Source organism: Erythrolamprus reginae, chromosome Z (genome assembly GCF_031021105.1).
Source record: "Erythrolamprus reginae isolate rEryReg1 chromosome Z, rEryReg1.hap1, whole genome shotgun sequence".
In the NCBI taxonomy this organism is placed as follows: domain Eukaryota; kingdom Metazoa; phylum Chordata; class Lepidosauria; order Squamata; family Dipsadidae; genus Erythrolamprus; species Erythrolamprus reginae.
In genome coordinates this window covers 149,724,288-149,738,075 of record NC_091963.1, presented here as the reverse complement: position 1 = coordinate 149,738,075, position 13,788 = coordinate 149,724,288, and the positions used below count along the sequence as shown (strand labels likewise).

General features: G+C 43.4%; 1 protein-coding gene across 7 annotated transcripts in view; it reads left to right on the top strand.

Moving 5' to 3' along the window:
• The window catches only part of CHD3 (chromodomain helicase DNA binding protein 3), a 129,580-nt gene that overhangs the window by 99,367 nt on the left and 16,425 nt on the right, over nt 1–13,788 (top strand). For all 7 annotated transcript variants that reach the window (XM_070727501.1, XM_070727500.1, XM_070727498.1 and 4 more), the window contains 6 exons: nt 2,139–2,283; nt 3,912–4,077; nt 6,688–6,806; nt 8,904–9,057; nt 10,878–10,973; nt 12,584–12,724. In XM_070727501.1, the coding sequence (XP_070583602.1) occupies nt 2,139–2,283; nt 3,912–4,077; nt 6,688–6,806; nt 8,904–9,057; nt 10,878–10,973; nt 12,584–12,724 (821 nt within the window). The remainder of the gene's footprint in view (nt 1–2,138; nt 2,284–3,911; nt 4,078–6,687; nt 6,807–8,903; nt 9,058–10,877; nt 10,974–12,583; nt 12,725–13,788) is intronic.

Genomic DNA, 13,788 nt, shown 5'->3' with positions numbered 1-13,788 from the left:
GGGCCATTAGACCCTAGCCCTCTGACCAACAAGTGCATTGGTATGTTTTGTTGAGTGAATGCTAGTGAATGTTTTTAAACTATATTACAGCTTTTAAAGTCTTTTTTAGCTATATTAATTGGATTTTTAGATGTATTTATTATATTGTTTTGATAGTAGGAAAAGCAAGTAGGATGCTTGGCTGTATAGCTAGAGGTATAACAAGCAGGAAGAGGGAGATTGTGATCCCGCTATATAGAGCGCTGGTGAGACCACATTTGGAATACTGTGTTCAGTTCTGGAGACCTCACCTACAAAAAGATATTGACAAAACTGAATGGGTCCAAAGACGGGCTACAAGAATGGTGGAAGGTCTTAAGCATAAAACGTATCAGGAAAGACTTCATGGACTCCATCTGTAGAGTCTGGAGGACAGAAGGAAAAGGGGGGACATGATCGAAACATTTAAATATGTTAAAGGGTTAAATAAGGTTCAGGAGGGAAGTGTTTTTAATAGGAAAGTGAACACAAGAACAAGGGGACACAAACTGAAGTTAGTTGGGGGAAAGATCAAAAGCAACGTGAGAAAATATTATTTCACTGAAAGAGTAGTAGATCCTTGGAACAAACTTCCAGCAGACGTGGTTGGTAAATCCACAGTCACTGAATGTAAACATGCCTGGGACAAACATATATCCATTGTAAGATAAAATACAGGAAATAGTATAAGGGCAGACGAGATGGACCAGGAGGTCTTTTTCTGCTGTCAGTTTTCTATGTTTCTATGTTTCTATATGTTGTGAGCTGCCCCAAGTCCTCGGAGAGGGGTGGCATACAAATCAATCAATCAATAAACAAACAAACAAAGCAGTGCTGATAAAAGCCAGAATGCTGCCTGTTTCACATTCCGTTGCGCTCATCTCTGTATTATAGCATTTCACTTGATAAAGAGACTTGGTTTATGCTTTCTTTTGAATCCAATTCTATTTGGGTCTTGATTTCTGATAATTGATTGGGCTGGGCAGAACAAACTTCCAGAATTCCCCAGACATCATGATATGTAGATTTTCAATCCCAGAATTCCCCAGACATCATGATACGTGGACTTCAACTCCCAGAATTCCCTAGGCACCCTACATGATGCTGGCTGGGGAATTGTGGGAGCTAAAACAGCCACACTTTAAACTTTGCAAAGTTTGAGAAAAAAAACCCTGTCTGACAAGCTTCCTCCCCCATCCTCCCATTTGTCTTCTGGGGGGGCTGTTAGTTCCCTTTTGCTCTGGAACATTCCTGCAATTCAATCCATCAATCTACCTTCAGCCAAAGGTCTGATATTCGACCTCCTTCCCTTGGGCTGGAGGGAATCGCAGTCAGACACAACCCCATCTCTGTTTCCCAAAAATTTTTCACACTTCTTTTTCCTTTTAAACAAAAGCCAGGGCTGCTGATGGCCTTCGGGAATCTGTCTTGGCCCTGAATTCCACTGAGGATGTAAATCCGTGTAAATCAATCCTCAAAATCAGGGGTCCCCAAACTTTTTACACAGGGGGCCAGTTCACTGTCCCTCGGACTGTTGGAGGGCCGGACTATAAAAAAAACCTGAACAAATCCCTATGCACACTGCACATACCTTATTTTAAAGTAAAAAACAAAATGGGAACGTACTATTTAGAGGGGGGGGGGGGGGAGAAGTCTGAAATTCATATATGTTTATGTTTTGTTTTTAATTTTCTTTTGTTAACATCTGATTGTAGGTTTTCTTGGCTTATAGAAAAATGTATAAAGAAAGAAGGAAACACTTTGGCATAATGGTTAATAAGTTAGAAATATAATCGGTGTACTTTTTGAAGGAACATTAAGGAGGGAATTTAATTAAAAGAAAATGAATGTAACTGGACGACAAAATTAGAAAAAAAAACTTTTGCAACTTTTTTGATGATTGATATTAGTTACTAACAAAATCCCACATTTTATTCATAGAAAATTAGATGGAACACTGTGTTGTGTCACTCAATCCGTGGGCCGGATAAATGGCCTCAGTAGTCCACATGTGGCCCACGGGCCGTAGTTTGGGGGCCGCTGCTCAACATCATAAGAGGTTGCTTTGCCTTTCCCTTAAACAGGCACGGATGGAGATTTGGGGTTTTCTGTCTCCGCAGGGCCTACGTTTCTCTGTTCATGAGGCACCTCTGCGAACCCGGAGCGGACGGTTCAGAGACTTTTGCTGACGGGGTGCCGAGGGAAGGTCTCTCCAGGCAGCAGGTCCTGACGCGGATCGGAGTCATGTCGCTGGTGAAAAAAAAGGTACGGAACTGTGGATGGGCCAGGGGGAAGCCACCATCATCCCCTGCCCTTGTAATTACTCCCTGAAGGAAGGAAAACGAAGGACAGGTTGGTTTAAAAAATCAGGGGTGTCAAACACAAGGGGCGGATGTGGCTGGCGACGTATTCAGATCCTGGAAGATGAAAGGGGCTGGGCCGGCATGGCTTCAGCCTGGTCTAGCCAATGCAAAGAGCCACACATGCCAGTGGTTTGGGGGAGTGGCGTCCATCTGGCCACACCCACCAGTCAGCCATGCCCAATCAGTGGCATCCATCTAGTCACGCCCACCCAGGTGGCCACCCCACCACCACCACCCTCCCAACGACAACCACAGCCCCTAATGCGGCCCTCAGTCCAATTGAGTTTGACACTCCTGGTTTAAAATGTATATTTTGTTTTATGTACGCTGAGAGTATATGCACCAAAGACAAATTCCTTGTGTGTCCAATCACACTTGGCCAATAAAGAATTCTATTCTAAATGAAGAGGTTCTGAGTTGTTCTGAGGATTTGGGGGATGGATGGATGGATTGGCCCGGAGGCCTTCAATGCAAGGGTAACTTGGTCAATCTGTACATTGGTCAACTACTTTTATTTATTTATTTATTATAAAACATAACATGACAAACATACGAGGATTATCCAGAAAATCAGGTTGCAAGGCACGTAACTTTCACGGGGAAGTTGGCATTACTATGATGTAGCAGGAAAACAGCAGAAGAGAACCAGCAGTGCCAGTGGTCAGTAGATCATCAACTGGCCTTGTGGTCAAGGCTAGAGATGAGCGTCCTCATTCCGTTTCCCTCCAAGTGCGAAGTGCGCGCTGTAATACACTACCTGATTGCTAAGGGCATGAACGCTGCTGTGATGGGGGCCCAAGATTTTGCTGAGTTTGAAATTTTTTGGCTGAAAGAGAAAGTACATGGTGCCACTGAACTGATTGACGTTTGCTCTCTGGAGTCTGGGGATAAGCCCAGGTTTCATCTCCTGTCTACAGTGGAGAAAAGCTTCGCCTTCAATCTCCAAATGGTCAAGAAATTCTCCAGGGGCACTGACTTTGTCGATGTTGTGTGCTTCAGTAAGCATCTCGGGCAATGCGTCCATGCCCTTCTCGTTCAGGTAGCGTATTACAGCGTGCGCTTCGCACTAGGAGGGCAACGGAATGAGGACGCTCATCTCTGACCTTCCCCACAACGCCAGTCGATGATCCACTGACCATTGGCACTGCTCGTTCTCTTCCGCTGGCCTCCCACTACACGATACTAATGCCAACTTCCCCCACGAACATGAACTATGTGCCTTGTAACCTTACTTTCCCAATAACCCCTGTACAATCTTAGAAATCCTTTTTCCTATCTTAATTATAGCTAAAAATCAAGTCCACAAAATTTCCTAGACATATATTGTAAATTTTTACATTTCTAATTCATTTCATTATCAATTTCTTTCGTATATTTGTCACCATAACTTATTTACTAAATCTTTATGTATATTATAATTTATCTAAGAATCCTCTAGAATTTTTTCTTATGGTGGAATGGTTTTATTTTTCTGACTGTTGTCATTGTGGACTGAAATTGCTCATGTGTGTGTGTGTGTTTATATGACAGGTACAAGAATTTGAGCATATTAATGGCCGCTGGAGCATGCCTGAATTGATGCCCGACCCCAGTGCAGACTCCAAGAAGTCTTCCCGAGCCTCGTCCCCCACCATCAAAACCTCCACCACCACCCCGGAACCGAGCTGCACCAACACCCCCTGCACCTCTAAACCTGGTAAGATATCCAACCAGCAACAGAGCAAGAGGACAGGACCTCACACCCCCGAGTCCCAAATCCCTTCCTCTTTGAATCTACCCAGCCCCGTTTAAGGCAGGCGAAATGGATTTCTGTTCAGGATTTCAATGTCTGCCTTTTTTAAATAGCAATAGTATTTAGACATATATACAGTGTTCCCTCGATTTTCGCGGGGGATGCGTTCCGAGACCGCCCGCGAAAGTCGAATTTCCGTGAAGTAGAGATGCGGAAGTAAATACACTATTTTTGGCTATGAACAGTATCACAAGCCTTCCCTTAACACTTTAAACCCCTAAATTGCAATTTTCCATTCCCTTATCAACCATTTAGATCATTACTCACCAGGTTTATTTATTAAAGTTTATTTTAAAAAATATTTATTAAAGGCGGACAAAAGTTTGGCGATGACATATGACATCATCGGGCGGGGAAAACCGTGGTATGGGGGGGGGGAAACATGAAGTATTTTTTAATTAATATTTTTGAAAAACCGTGGTATAGACTTTTCACGAAGTTTGAACCCGCGAAAATCGAGGGAACACTGTACTGTTTCATAGTGTTTTTATAGCCCTCTCTAAGCGGTTTACAGAATCAGCCTCTCTTGCACCCAACAATCTGGGTCCTCATTTGACCCACCTCAGAAGGACGGAAGGCTGAGTCAACCTGGAGCCAGTGGTAAGATTTGAACCGCTGAACTACAGATAGCAGTTAGCTGAAGTAGCCTGCAGTGCTGCATTCTAATCACTGCGCCACCCCCTCTTCTTTTAAGAGGCTAGTTCACCTTGCTTAGTATCATCATTATCTTTCATTTAAATGACCCCATCATCCCTTGCAATGGGGTGGAGTCTGGGCAACTGAATGAAGCCAGCAGAGTTATTGTGGCCCACCAGAAGCCCGTGCGGCTGGTAGCGGATCCCCTTCGAGAGGAGACTGACTTGGTGATGCGCTAGCGGCATGTGCAGCCGGCATCCAAGTCGAACAGTGAGGAGGCCGATGAGGACTCAGTGCCAGAGGCAGAGGTTCAGCCAGGGCCTTCGGAACCTCCAGCACCTCATAGCAGCGATGAGGAAGAAGAGGCTTCTCCTCTTCTTGATGCAGGAGCACGCAGAGCTGCCAAGAGACAGGAATGGTTTACTCCAGAGGAGGTCTCCTCAGAGTAAGACTTGGGGCTAATTGGCCACACCCCTTAAGGACAGCAGAGGCAGATGAATCTCTGCATAGCTAGAGGTATAACAAGCAGGGAGAGGGAGATTATGATCCCGCTATATAGAGCGTTGGTGAGACCCCATTTGGAATAATACTGTGTCCAGTTCTGGAGACCTCACCTACAAAAAGATATGGATCAAATTGAACGGGTCCAAAGACGGGCTACAAGAATGGTGGAAGGTCTTAAGCATAAAACGTATCAGGAAAGACTTCATGAACTCCATCTGTATAGTCTGGAGGACAGAAGGAAAAGGGGGGACATGATCGAAACATTTAAATATGTCAAAGGGTTAAATAAGGTCATGGAGGGAAGTGTTTTTAATAAGAAAGTGAACACAAGAACAAGGGGGCACAATCTGAGGTGAGTTGGGGAAAAGATCTGAAGCAACGTGAGAAATTATTATTTTATTGAAAGAGTAGTAGATCCTTGGAACAAACTTCCAGCAGACGTGGTAAATAAATCCACAGTAATTGAATTTAAACATGCCTGGGATAAACATAGATCCATCCTAAGATAAAATACAAAAAATAGTATAAGGGCAGACTAGATGGACCATGAGGTCTTTTTCTGCTGTCAGTCTTCTATGTTTCTATGTTTGAAGTTTGTGTAGTTGGGTGTCTGGAAAATCTCTGCTTTGTTTATCTGCTTTGGTTTGTTTTTTGTAGACAACTTCTGGGCATTTTGCCATACTTCCTGAGCTATTAAAGACTATTCATTTATTCATTTTCTATCCAATCATAAAATTTCGCCCAATGATAGCAATGATTTTGGAACAAAATTGAATTGATTGGTGGTAGTCCCAGGAGACAAAACTAGGATAAGGTGGTAGAACGAGTTAAAATACATGTACTGAAAGTTAAAATTTAAATATATTGGATAGGAGATTTTGAAAAAAGAGAGATGATTAGGATGGGTAAGAGTTAGAAAAACGTTTAAAAACATTATGTAATGATAATAGACCTATCCACTTAGGGAAGGATTTAGATTTTAGAGGGTGGATGGGAAGTAGGAAGGAAGGAGAGAAGGGAGAGAGAGTTGGGAGAGATTAGAAAGAAGGAGAAGAGAAGGGGAGGAGGAGGAGGAGGGAGAAGGAGTAAGAAAGTAGGTAGTAGAGGCGGAATAGCCGCCTGAGATAGAAGGAGGGAAGAGAAGAAAGTTGGAGACAGATGGAATAATATAAAGCTAACCTGGAAGGTGACCTAGTTTATTGTATTTGTATAATTTTATATATATATATTTTTAAAAATTGGGGGAAAAATTCACCCATATATTTTAATATCCTATATCTTCCTTGTGTAATTTTCATTCTCCATCTGTTCATCTCTGCACAACCCAACTCCATAAAGTTGAAAGTGGATTTTTGTGTCCTGTGTTTCCTTCAGCTACTCCAGCCCCCAGTGACAAAGGAGATGGCGGCGCCTCGGTTGAAAAGGAAGATTTGGAGGCCAAGGAGGAGAAGTTGGAGAAAGAAGCCAAAGGCTGTGAGAAAATGGAGACGGAGGTTTGTAAACTTGACTCCAGGGCCCATAATAACTTGAGACTCTGGGAAAAATCACCTTGTAAGAAATATGTTGGGGTCTGCTCACGTATGGTGCAATTAGCCATGGACCCTGAGGACACTGAGACGGTGGAGCTAAGGTACAGGCATCCTGTGTTTCTGACACCTGAGACTGACAGCGAAGCAGACGTGGTGTCAAAGGCTGGAGAGTAACCAGGGCCTTCTCCATTTCCTGAGATGAGTGACTCAGCAGAAGAGGAGGAGCTTCTTCTGGATGTAGAGTGTGCAGGGCCTCTAGGAAGCATGAGTGGTTTGGTAGGAGGAGGTTTACTTGTGGGTAGCACTGCTGGCTTTTGGGCCACATCCACAGACTATTTAAGAGTAAGTCGCACCACACTTCGATGCAGAGAACAATGCAGTTTGTTTCAGAAAACCTAATATCGTCTTACGTATTTGGCTTGTGTTTAAAAGGGCACATTCTTAGCTTTCTTAATGAGTTCTGGGCTTCAAGCCAGCTTCTGACATATACGCTATTGAATCTTGCTCCAACCTGGTAATTATTGTCGTATTATTCTCTTTTTGGAACTCTGGCCAGCTAATAAGACTTTACAACTAGTGAAGACTTTGCTAGACTTTATTCTCCTTTTGAAAGGGTTTTAAAAGACTTTGTAAACATTAAATCCTTTATTAGTTAATCCATTGGTGTTCATCTGATTTCTGGGGACTCGGCACTGGGACAGAACAGAATACTTTGTAGGTTCCTGGCTGTCCTCCTTTCTCCTCCTCCCATCTTAATAACACTCACTTCTTGTGTCTGTTTTTTCTTAAAAAATAAAATAAAATTAAAACTCCGAACTCCAGAAGTAGATTTGAAAGAACGGTGTCACTTGTAGGATACTTGTGACGTCTCTTTCGGGTAGCATTTGATCAAGCCTGAGTGGTTTGAGTTTTATTTCTGTTTTTATTGATATTTATTTATTGTTTATGAATTGTATATTATACCAATTCTGTTCTCCAAGGCAGCTGAAGATAGGAGAAGATGCAACAGATGGAAACTCACCAAGGAGAGGGGAAAAAACAACAGCTGGTATTAAGGAGAGGTTTCCTGACAATGAAAATAATTAACCGGTGAAACATCTTGCCTCAAGAAGTAGTCAGTGGTCCATCACTGGTCAAGGAGAGATTGGACAACCATGTATTTGAAATGGGATAGGGTCTGCTGCTTGAGCATGGGGTTGGACCAGACCAGAAGAACAGATTTGGAAGGGACCTTGGAGGTCTTCTAGTCGAACCCCCTGCCCAAACAGGAGACCCTATCCCATTTTAGACAAATGGTTGTCTAGTCTCTTCTTTAAAACCTCCAGGGATGGAGTACTCATGACTTCTGGTGACAAGCTGTTCCACTATCCTCACTGTTAGGAAGTTTATCCTTAGCTCCAGATTGCTTCTCTCTTGGATTAGTTTCCGCCAATTGCTTTTTGTCCTGCCTTTAGTTGCTTTGGCGAATTTCAGAATAGAATGAATGAGTAGGAAGGACCTTGGAGGTCTTCTAGTCTAACCCCCTGCCAAAGCAGAAAACCCCATAACATTTCAGTCGAATGGTTGTCCGATCTCTCCAGTGTTGGAACACCCACAACTTCTGGTGGCAAGCTGTTCCATCAGTCAATTGGTCCTCACTTGTCAGGAAAATTCTCCTTAATTCCAAGTTGCTTCTCTCCTTGATTAGTTTCCATCCGTTGTTGCTTCTTCTCCTGCCTTTGGGTTCTTTGAAGAATAAATTGACGCATACACACCTTCTTCTTTGTAGCGACCCCTCAAATATCGGAAGACAGCTTTCATGTCACCCCTGGGCCTTCATTTCACTAGACTAGCAAAACCCTGGAACTGTTCGTATATTTCTAGAAGCAAACTGAATTCAAAGCAGTGTTAAGCCTGGAATGATGAGCTACCGTCTCCGAGGGTGGTGGAGAAAAAAATTGGCCCGGGGTCTTCTGCCCCCGTGACCTGGCTACCTTTGTGGGGTGGGGTGTCCCCCATATGGGGAGCTGCCCTTGACTCCTGCCCTGCCCGTGGTCTAACAGAGTTCTCTGCATTTTCCAGCCTTCTGCGCCCGAACCGGCCCTTCCTGCCACCTTCGCAGGGGATAAAATGGACCTGGAGCCTTCGAAGAAGCCTGAGGATGAGGGCCCAATGGTAGCCAGGGAAAAGGAGTCAGAAGCTGAGCCGGCGGTCAAGGACGAAAAGGAGAAATTGGGTAAGGAGAGAAGGTTTGCATTGGGGCATTAAAACTGTATTTAAAAGTCTGCAGAGATTTGCCATCATCCAGATCATGTTTTTTTCCCAAGGACTGTGATGTTTTGCTCACGTCCTGCGCAAATACGACAATCGCCCAGAAAGCATTGCACAACATTTTTGTTCTTCAACAATTATTTATTGAATACAATGAAACTTCCACACAAGAAAGAACAATGTTTCTTCTACACTCCCTATTTTTCCACATAATCTCCATCCCGTTCTATGGTCTTTCTCCAGCGAGACACAAAGGCTTGTGTGCCCTGTTGGTACCATTCTTTGTTCTGGTCATGAAGCCATTTCGAGACCGCCTTCTGCCGCACGAATCCCAGCGACAGGTCAGGTCCCACAGAGTTGGTCTTCTCCGGCTCCCGTTGACTAAAAACAATGTTGTATGGCGGGACCCAGGGGAAGAGCCTTCTCTGTGGTGCCCCCGACACTCTGGAATCAGCTCCCTCCAGAGATTAGAACTGCCCCCACCCTCTTTGCCTTTCATAAACTCCTTAAAACCCACCTCTGTCGTCAAGTGTGGGGTAACTGAGACATCTCCCCCTGCCTATGTAGTTTTAGTGCATGGTATGACTGTGTGTATGTTTTTTATATTGGGGTTCTTTGCTTTTAGATTTTTAAATGTACAAGTGTTATTTTAGATTTTGAATTATTAGATTTGTCAATGTATATTGTTTTTGTCACTGCTGTGAGCTGTCCCGAGTCTGCGGAGAGGGGCGGCATACAAATCTAATTAATAATAATAATAATAATAATAATAATAATAATAATAATAATAATAATTATTATTATTATTATTATTATTATTATTATTATTATTATTATTATTTCTGCACTGTGGGAATCACCTCTAGTGGCCTCACTCTCTGTGCCCAGTGACTAACCGTACTTCTGTCGACTGCAGATTCTCCATAAACTCTACACAAACGTTTGTGAATGTTCCCAACAGTTTCTTTCTCCGCAGTGAGAAATTCAATGACGACACGCCACTTGTAATGTACATCACTTACAGACGCCACTTTGAAACACGGCTGCAGCTACACTGTCTGTCTGAAGAAATGGAAGAAATGGAAAACTTACACCCGTGCTCCTGACAATTCAATAATTGTCAAGTTTCGCATCCGTACCATTACTACAGGCTGAGAAAAAAAATGTGGGGCATTGCTTTTTGGGCGACCCTCGCAGTTATGGATTCAGAGGACACAGAGACTGTGCAGGGGAAGGATTTATACTCCTTGCAGATAGCTGGACATTTGCGTCCCTTTAAGAGAGCCGTTGAGGCCACTTGGAGGTGTGTCTGAGTCCTCAGGGTCACCCGAGTGGTGCAAATGGGTTGTGGAGCCTTCTTGGAACTGTTGAAAGGACACAGATAAATCTCCAAGTGGCCGTAAGGACTCTCTGAAAATGAGGCAAGGAGTATATATAAATCCTTACCCACCTTCCAGTCAGAGCTGAAGAATCTTCCTGGATGGAGAAGCGAAATGTCTTCAAAAGAGGGAAAAAGAAGATTTAAGCCCAGTTGCCTCCTGAAAAAACACCTTGGGGACAAAATTGCACTTAGTTTTTTTTTTTTTTAAACAATTTCTATTTTATTCAGAAGGTGAAGACAAAATCCAAAAGAGGAGAAAAGTAAAAGGCAAAACAAAACTAGACAAAGGACATTTTAAAATAAAAGTTTTAAAACAAAAAGGTGTGAGAAGAAATGCAGGCCTGTGAAAATCACCGTGGGTATTTTTCTTCCCTCCCTTCATTGGTTCCTCCTCTTGTTTGCAGACGCTGATCTGGAGAAGTTGGTGGCGGAGGAAAAATCCGCAGAGAGTGATGACAGCAAGGAAAAAATGGAGGGAGAAACTCAGGAGCCCAAGAAAGGTAACATGGGCTAGGAAGGAAGGATTGGCAGATGCGCCAGGAATCCCTGCAATGACAGGATTTGCACCAGGGGCCGTTGTAGCCTTTGGGCGAGCAATCCTGCATCCTGGCTGGAAAGAGGTTGTGAGTCCAATCTTGGGAATTCCCCAGCCAGGTCCTTTTTCATTTTGCTGAAATCAAGATACAGTGATACCTTTGTCTTACAAACTTAATTGGTTCCGGGATGAGGTTCTTAAGGTGAAAAGTTTGTAAGACGAAACAATATTTCCCATAGGAATCAATGGAAAATCGATTAATGCGTGCAAGCCCAAAATTCACCCCTTTTGCCAGCCGAAGCACCCGTTTTTGTGCTGCTGGAATTCTCCTGAGGCTCCCCACCTTCTGTGTTTTTGCGATGCTGCAGGGAAATCCCAACAGGGGAATCCCAGCATCGCAAAAACGAGCGCTTCGCTGGCAACGGAAGTCCGGAGGTAGGGTTTCCCAGCGAATGGAGCCTCAGTGAAATCGCAGCATCACCAAAACACGGAAGTCCTCAAAACCCCACCTCCAGACCTCTGTGTTTTTGCGATGCTGCGATTTCACTGAGGCTCCCTTCGCTGGGAAACCCCATCTCCAGACTTCCGTTGCCAGCAAAGTGCCCATTTTTGCGCTGCTGGGATTCCCCTGCTGGGATTCCCCTGCAGCATCACAAAAACACGGAAGTCCGGAGATGGGGTTTCCCATGGAGGGGAGCCTCAGGGTAATCCCAGCAGCGCAAAAATGGGTGCTTCGCTGGCAACAGAAGTCTGGAGGTGGGGCATCCCAGCGGCGGCGGTGGGTTTGTAAGGTGAAAATAGTTTGTAAGAAGAGGCAAAAAAATCTTAAACCCCAGATTTGTATCTCGAAAAGTTTGTATGACGAGGCGTTTGTAAGACGAGGTGTCACTGTATATTATTATCAGCTACATTCCCACTGTCTATTAAGATTTTTTTTTTTTTTAAATGTAGAATTAAGATTCTTTATTCTAATTCTATCCTATTTTTCAAAATGTAATAAAGGTAATCATTTCTTCTTGTACTATTCATGCTGAATTCTGGGAAACCTTTGCTAACTGGGGAGCTCTGGAAATTGAAGTCCACAAGCCTTAAAAGTTGCCAAGGTTGGAGACTCCTGTCCTAGATCAAGGGTCGCCAACCTTTTCGGACCTCATGGACCACTAAATTCATAATTTTAAATCCCGCGGACCACTAATATGAATTTTTAAAACAATAAATAGCATTTAGTGCAATATAAGAAATGAAAATAATTTTCTTGCGGACCACTTAGATATCCAATAGTATTGGGACTAATGTGGTTAGTCTTGACTGCTGGGATGCCCCAAAGCTGGTCGGTAGTAACAATGGTTTTGAGAGGTAGGACGAGACAACTAAATCGCGCCATCTGGCCCCGCCCTTTCCCCCTTCTGCCATTGGCTGCTTTTTGCAGGGGGTTTCCATGTGATCCACACTCCAGGCAGACTTGTGGGTGGGGGAATTTGGCTGGGACTTTCTCAGCAGGAAATCCTGAAAAAGATCCGGTCCAAAGCCCTCCTCCCACCAAAAAAAGTATTTTTTCTTTTTTTGTCTTAAAAGGAGATGTGAAATCAGAGCGAGAGACGGCCAAGGAATCGAAAATTGGCAGTCTCCGTGACGAGAACCGTAACAACGGGAAGAAGGAAGACCGGGTGGAGAAACCACGGTTTATGTTCAACATTGCGGATGGTGGCTTCACAGGTAGGATGTTGGGTAGGCACTGCTGGAGAGATCAGATCGTGATTATTATTTTTTGCATTGTTTATTCCATTATTCTATTACTTGTTGCTCCTTGTTATCCTTAGACTTTTATTTGCGTTCTTTGTTCTTTTCCTTTCTCCCTTTTTATTGCTTTTAGCAGCCTGTGTAGAGTAGAGCCCTGCGGCAAGATTTTATTTATTTATTTATTTTTATTTATTGGATTTGTATGCCGCCCCTCTCCGTAGATTCGGGGCAGCTAACAACAGTAATAAAAAACAGCATGTAAATCCAATACTAAACCAACTAAAAAACCCTTATTGTAAAACCAAACATCCATACAAACAAACAAACAAACATACCATGCATAAATTGTAAAGGCCTAGGGGGAAAGAGTATTTCAATTCCCTCATGCCTGACGGCAGAGGTGGGTTTTAAGGAGCTTACGAAAGGCAAGGAGGGTGGGGGCAATTCTAATCTCCAGGGGGAGTGGGTTCCAGAGGGCCGGGGCCGCCACAGAGAAGGCTTTTCCCCTGGGTCCCGCCAAACGACATTGTTTTGTTGACGGGACCCGGAGGAGACCAACTCTGTGGGACCTAACCGGTCGCTGGGATTCGTGCGGCAGAAGGCGGTCTCGTAGATACCCTGGTCCGGTGCCATGAAGGGCTTTATAGGTGATGACCAACACTTTGAATTGTGACCGGAAACTGATTGGCAACCAATGCAGACTGCGGAGTGGTGTTGTTACATGGGCATTTTTGGGAAAGCCCATGATTGCTCTCGCAGCTGCATTCATTTATGGCAAATAAATTTAATAAATGAATTTAAAAATTATTTTCATTTCTCCATTTTTATTGTTGGAAGCAGGCTAGAGTATAGCCTTGAGGTGAGATTGATGGCAAATAAATTTAATAAACAAACGAATTATTTTCATTACTCCGTTCTTGGTGTTGTATAATAAACAGGCTGCAGTATAGCCCTGAGATGAGATTGATAGCAATTGAATTAAAAAATTAAATTATTAATAAATGTAATAAATAAATAAGTATAAATAAAATATATTCTTT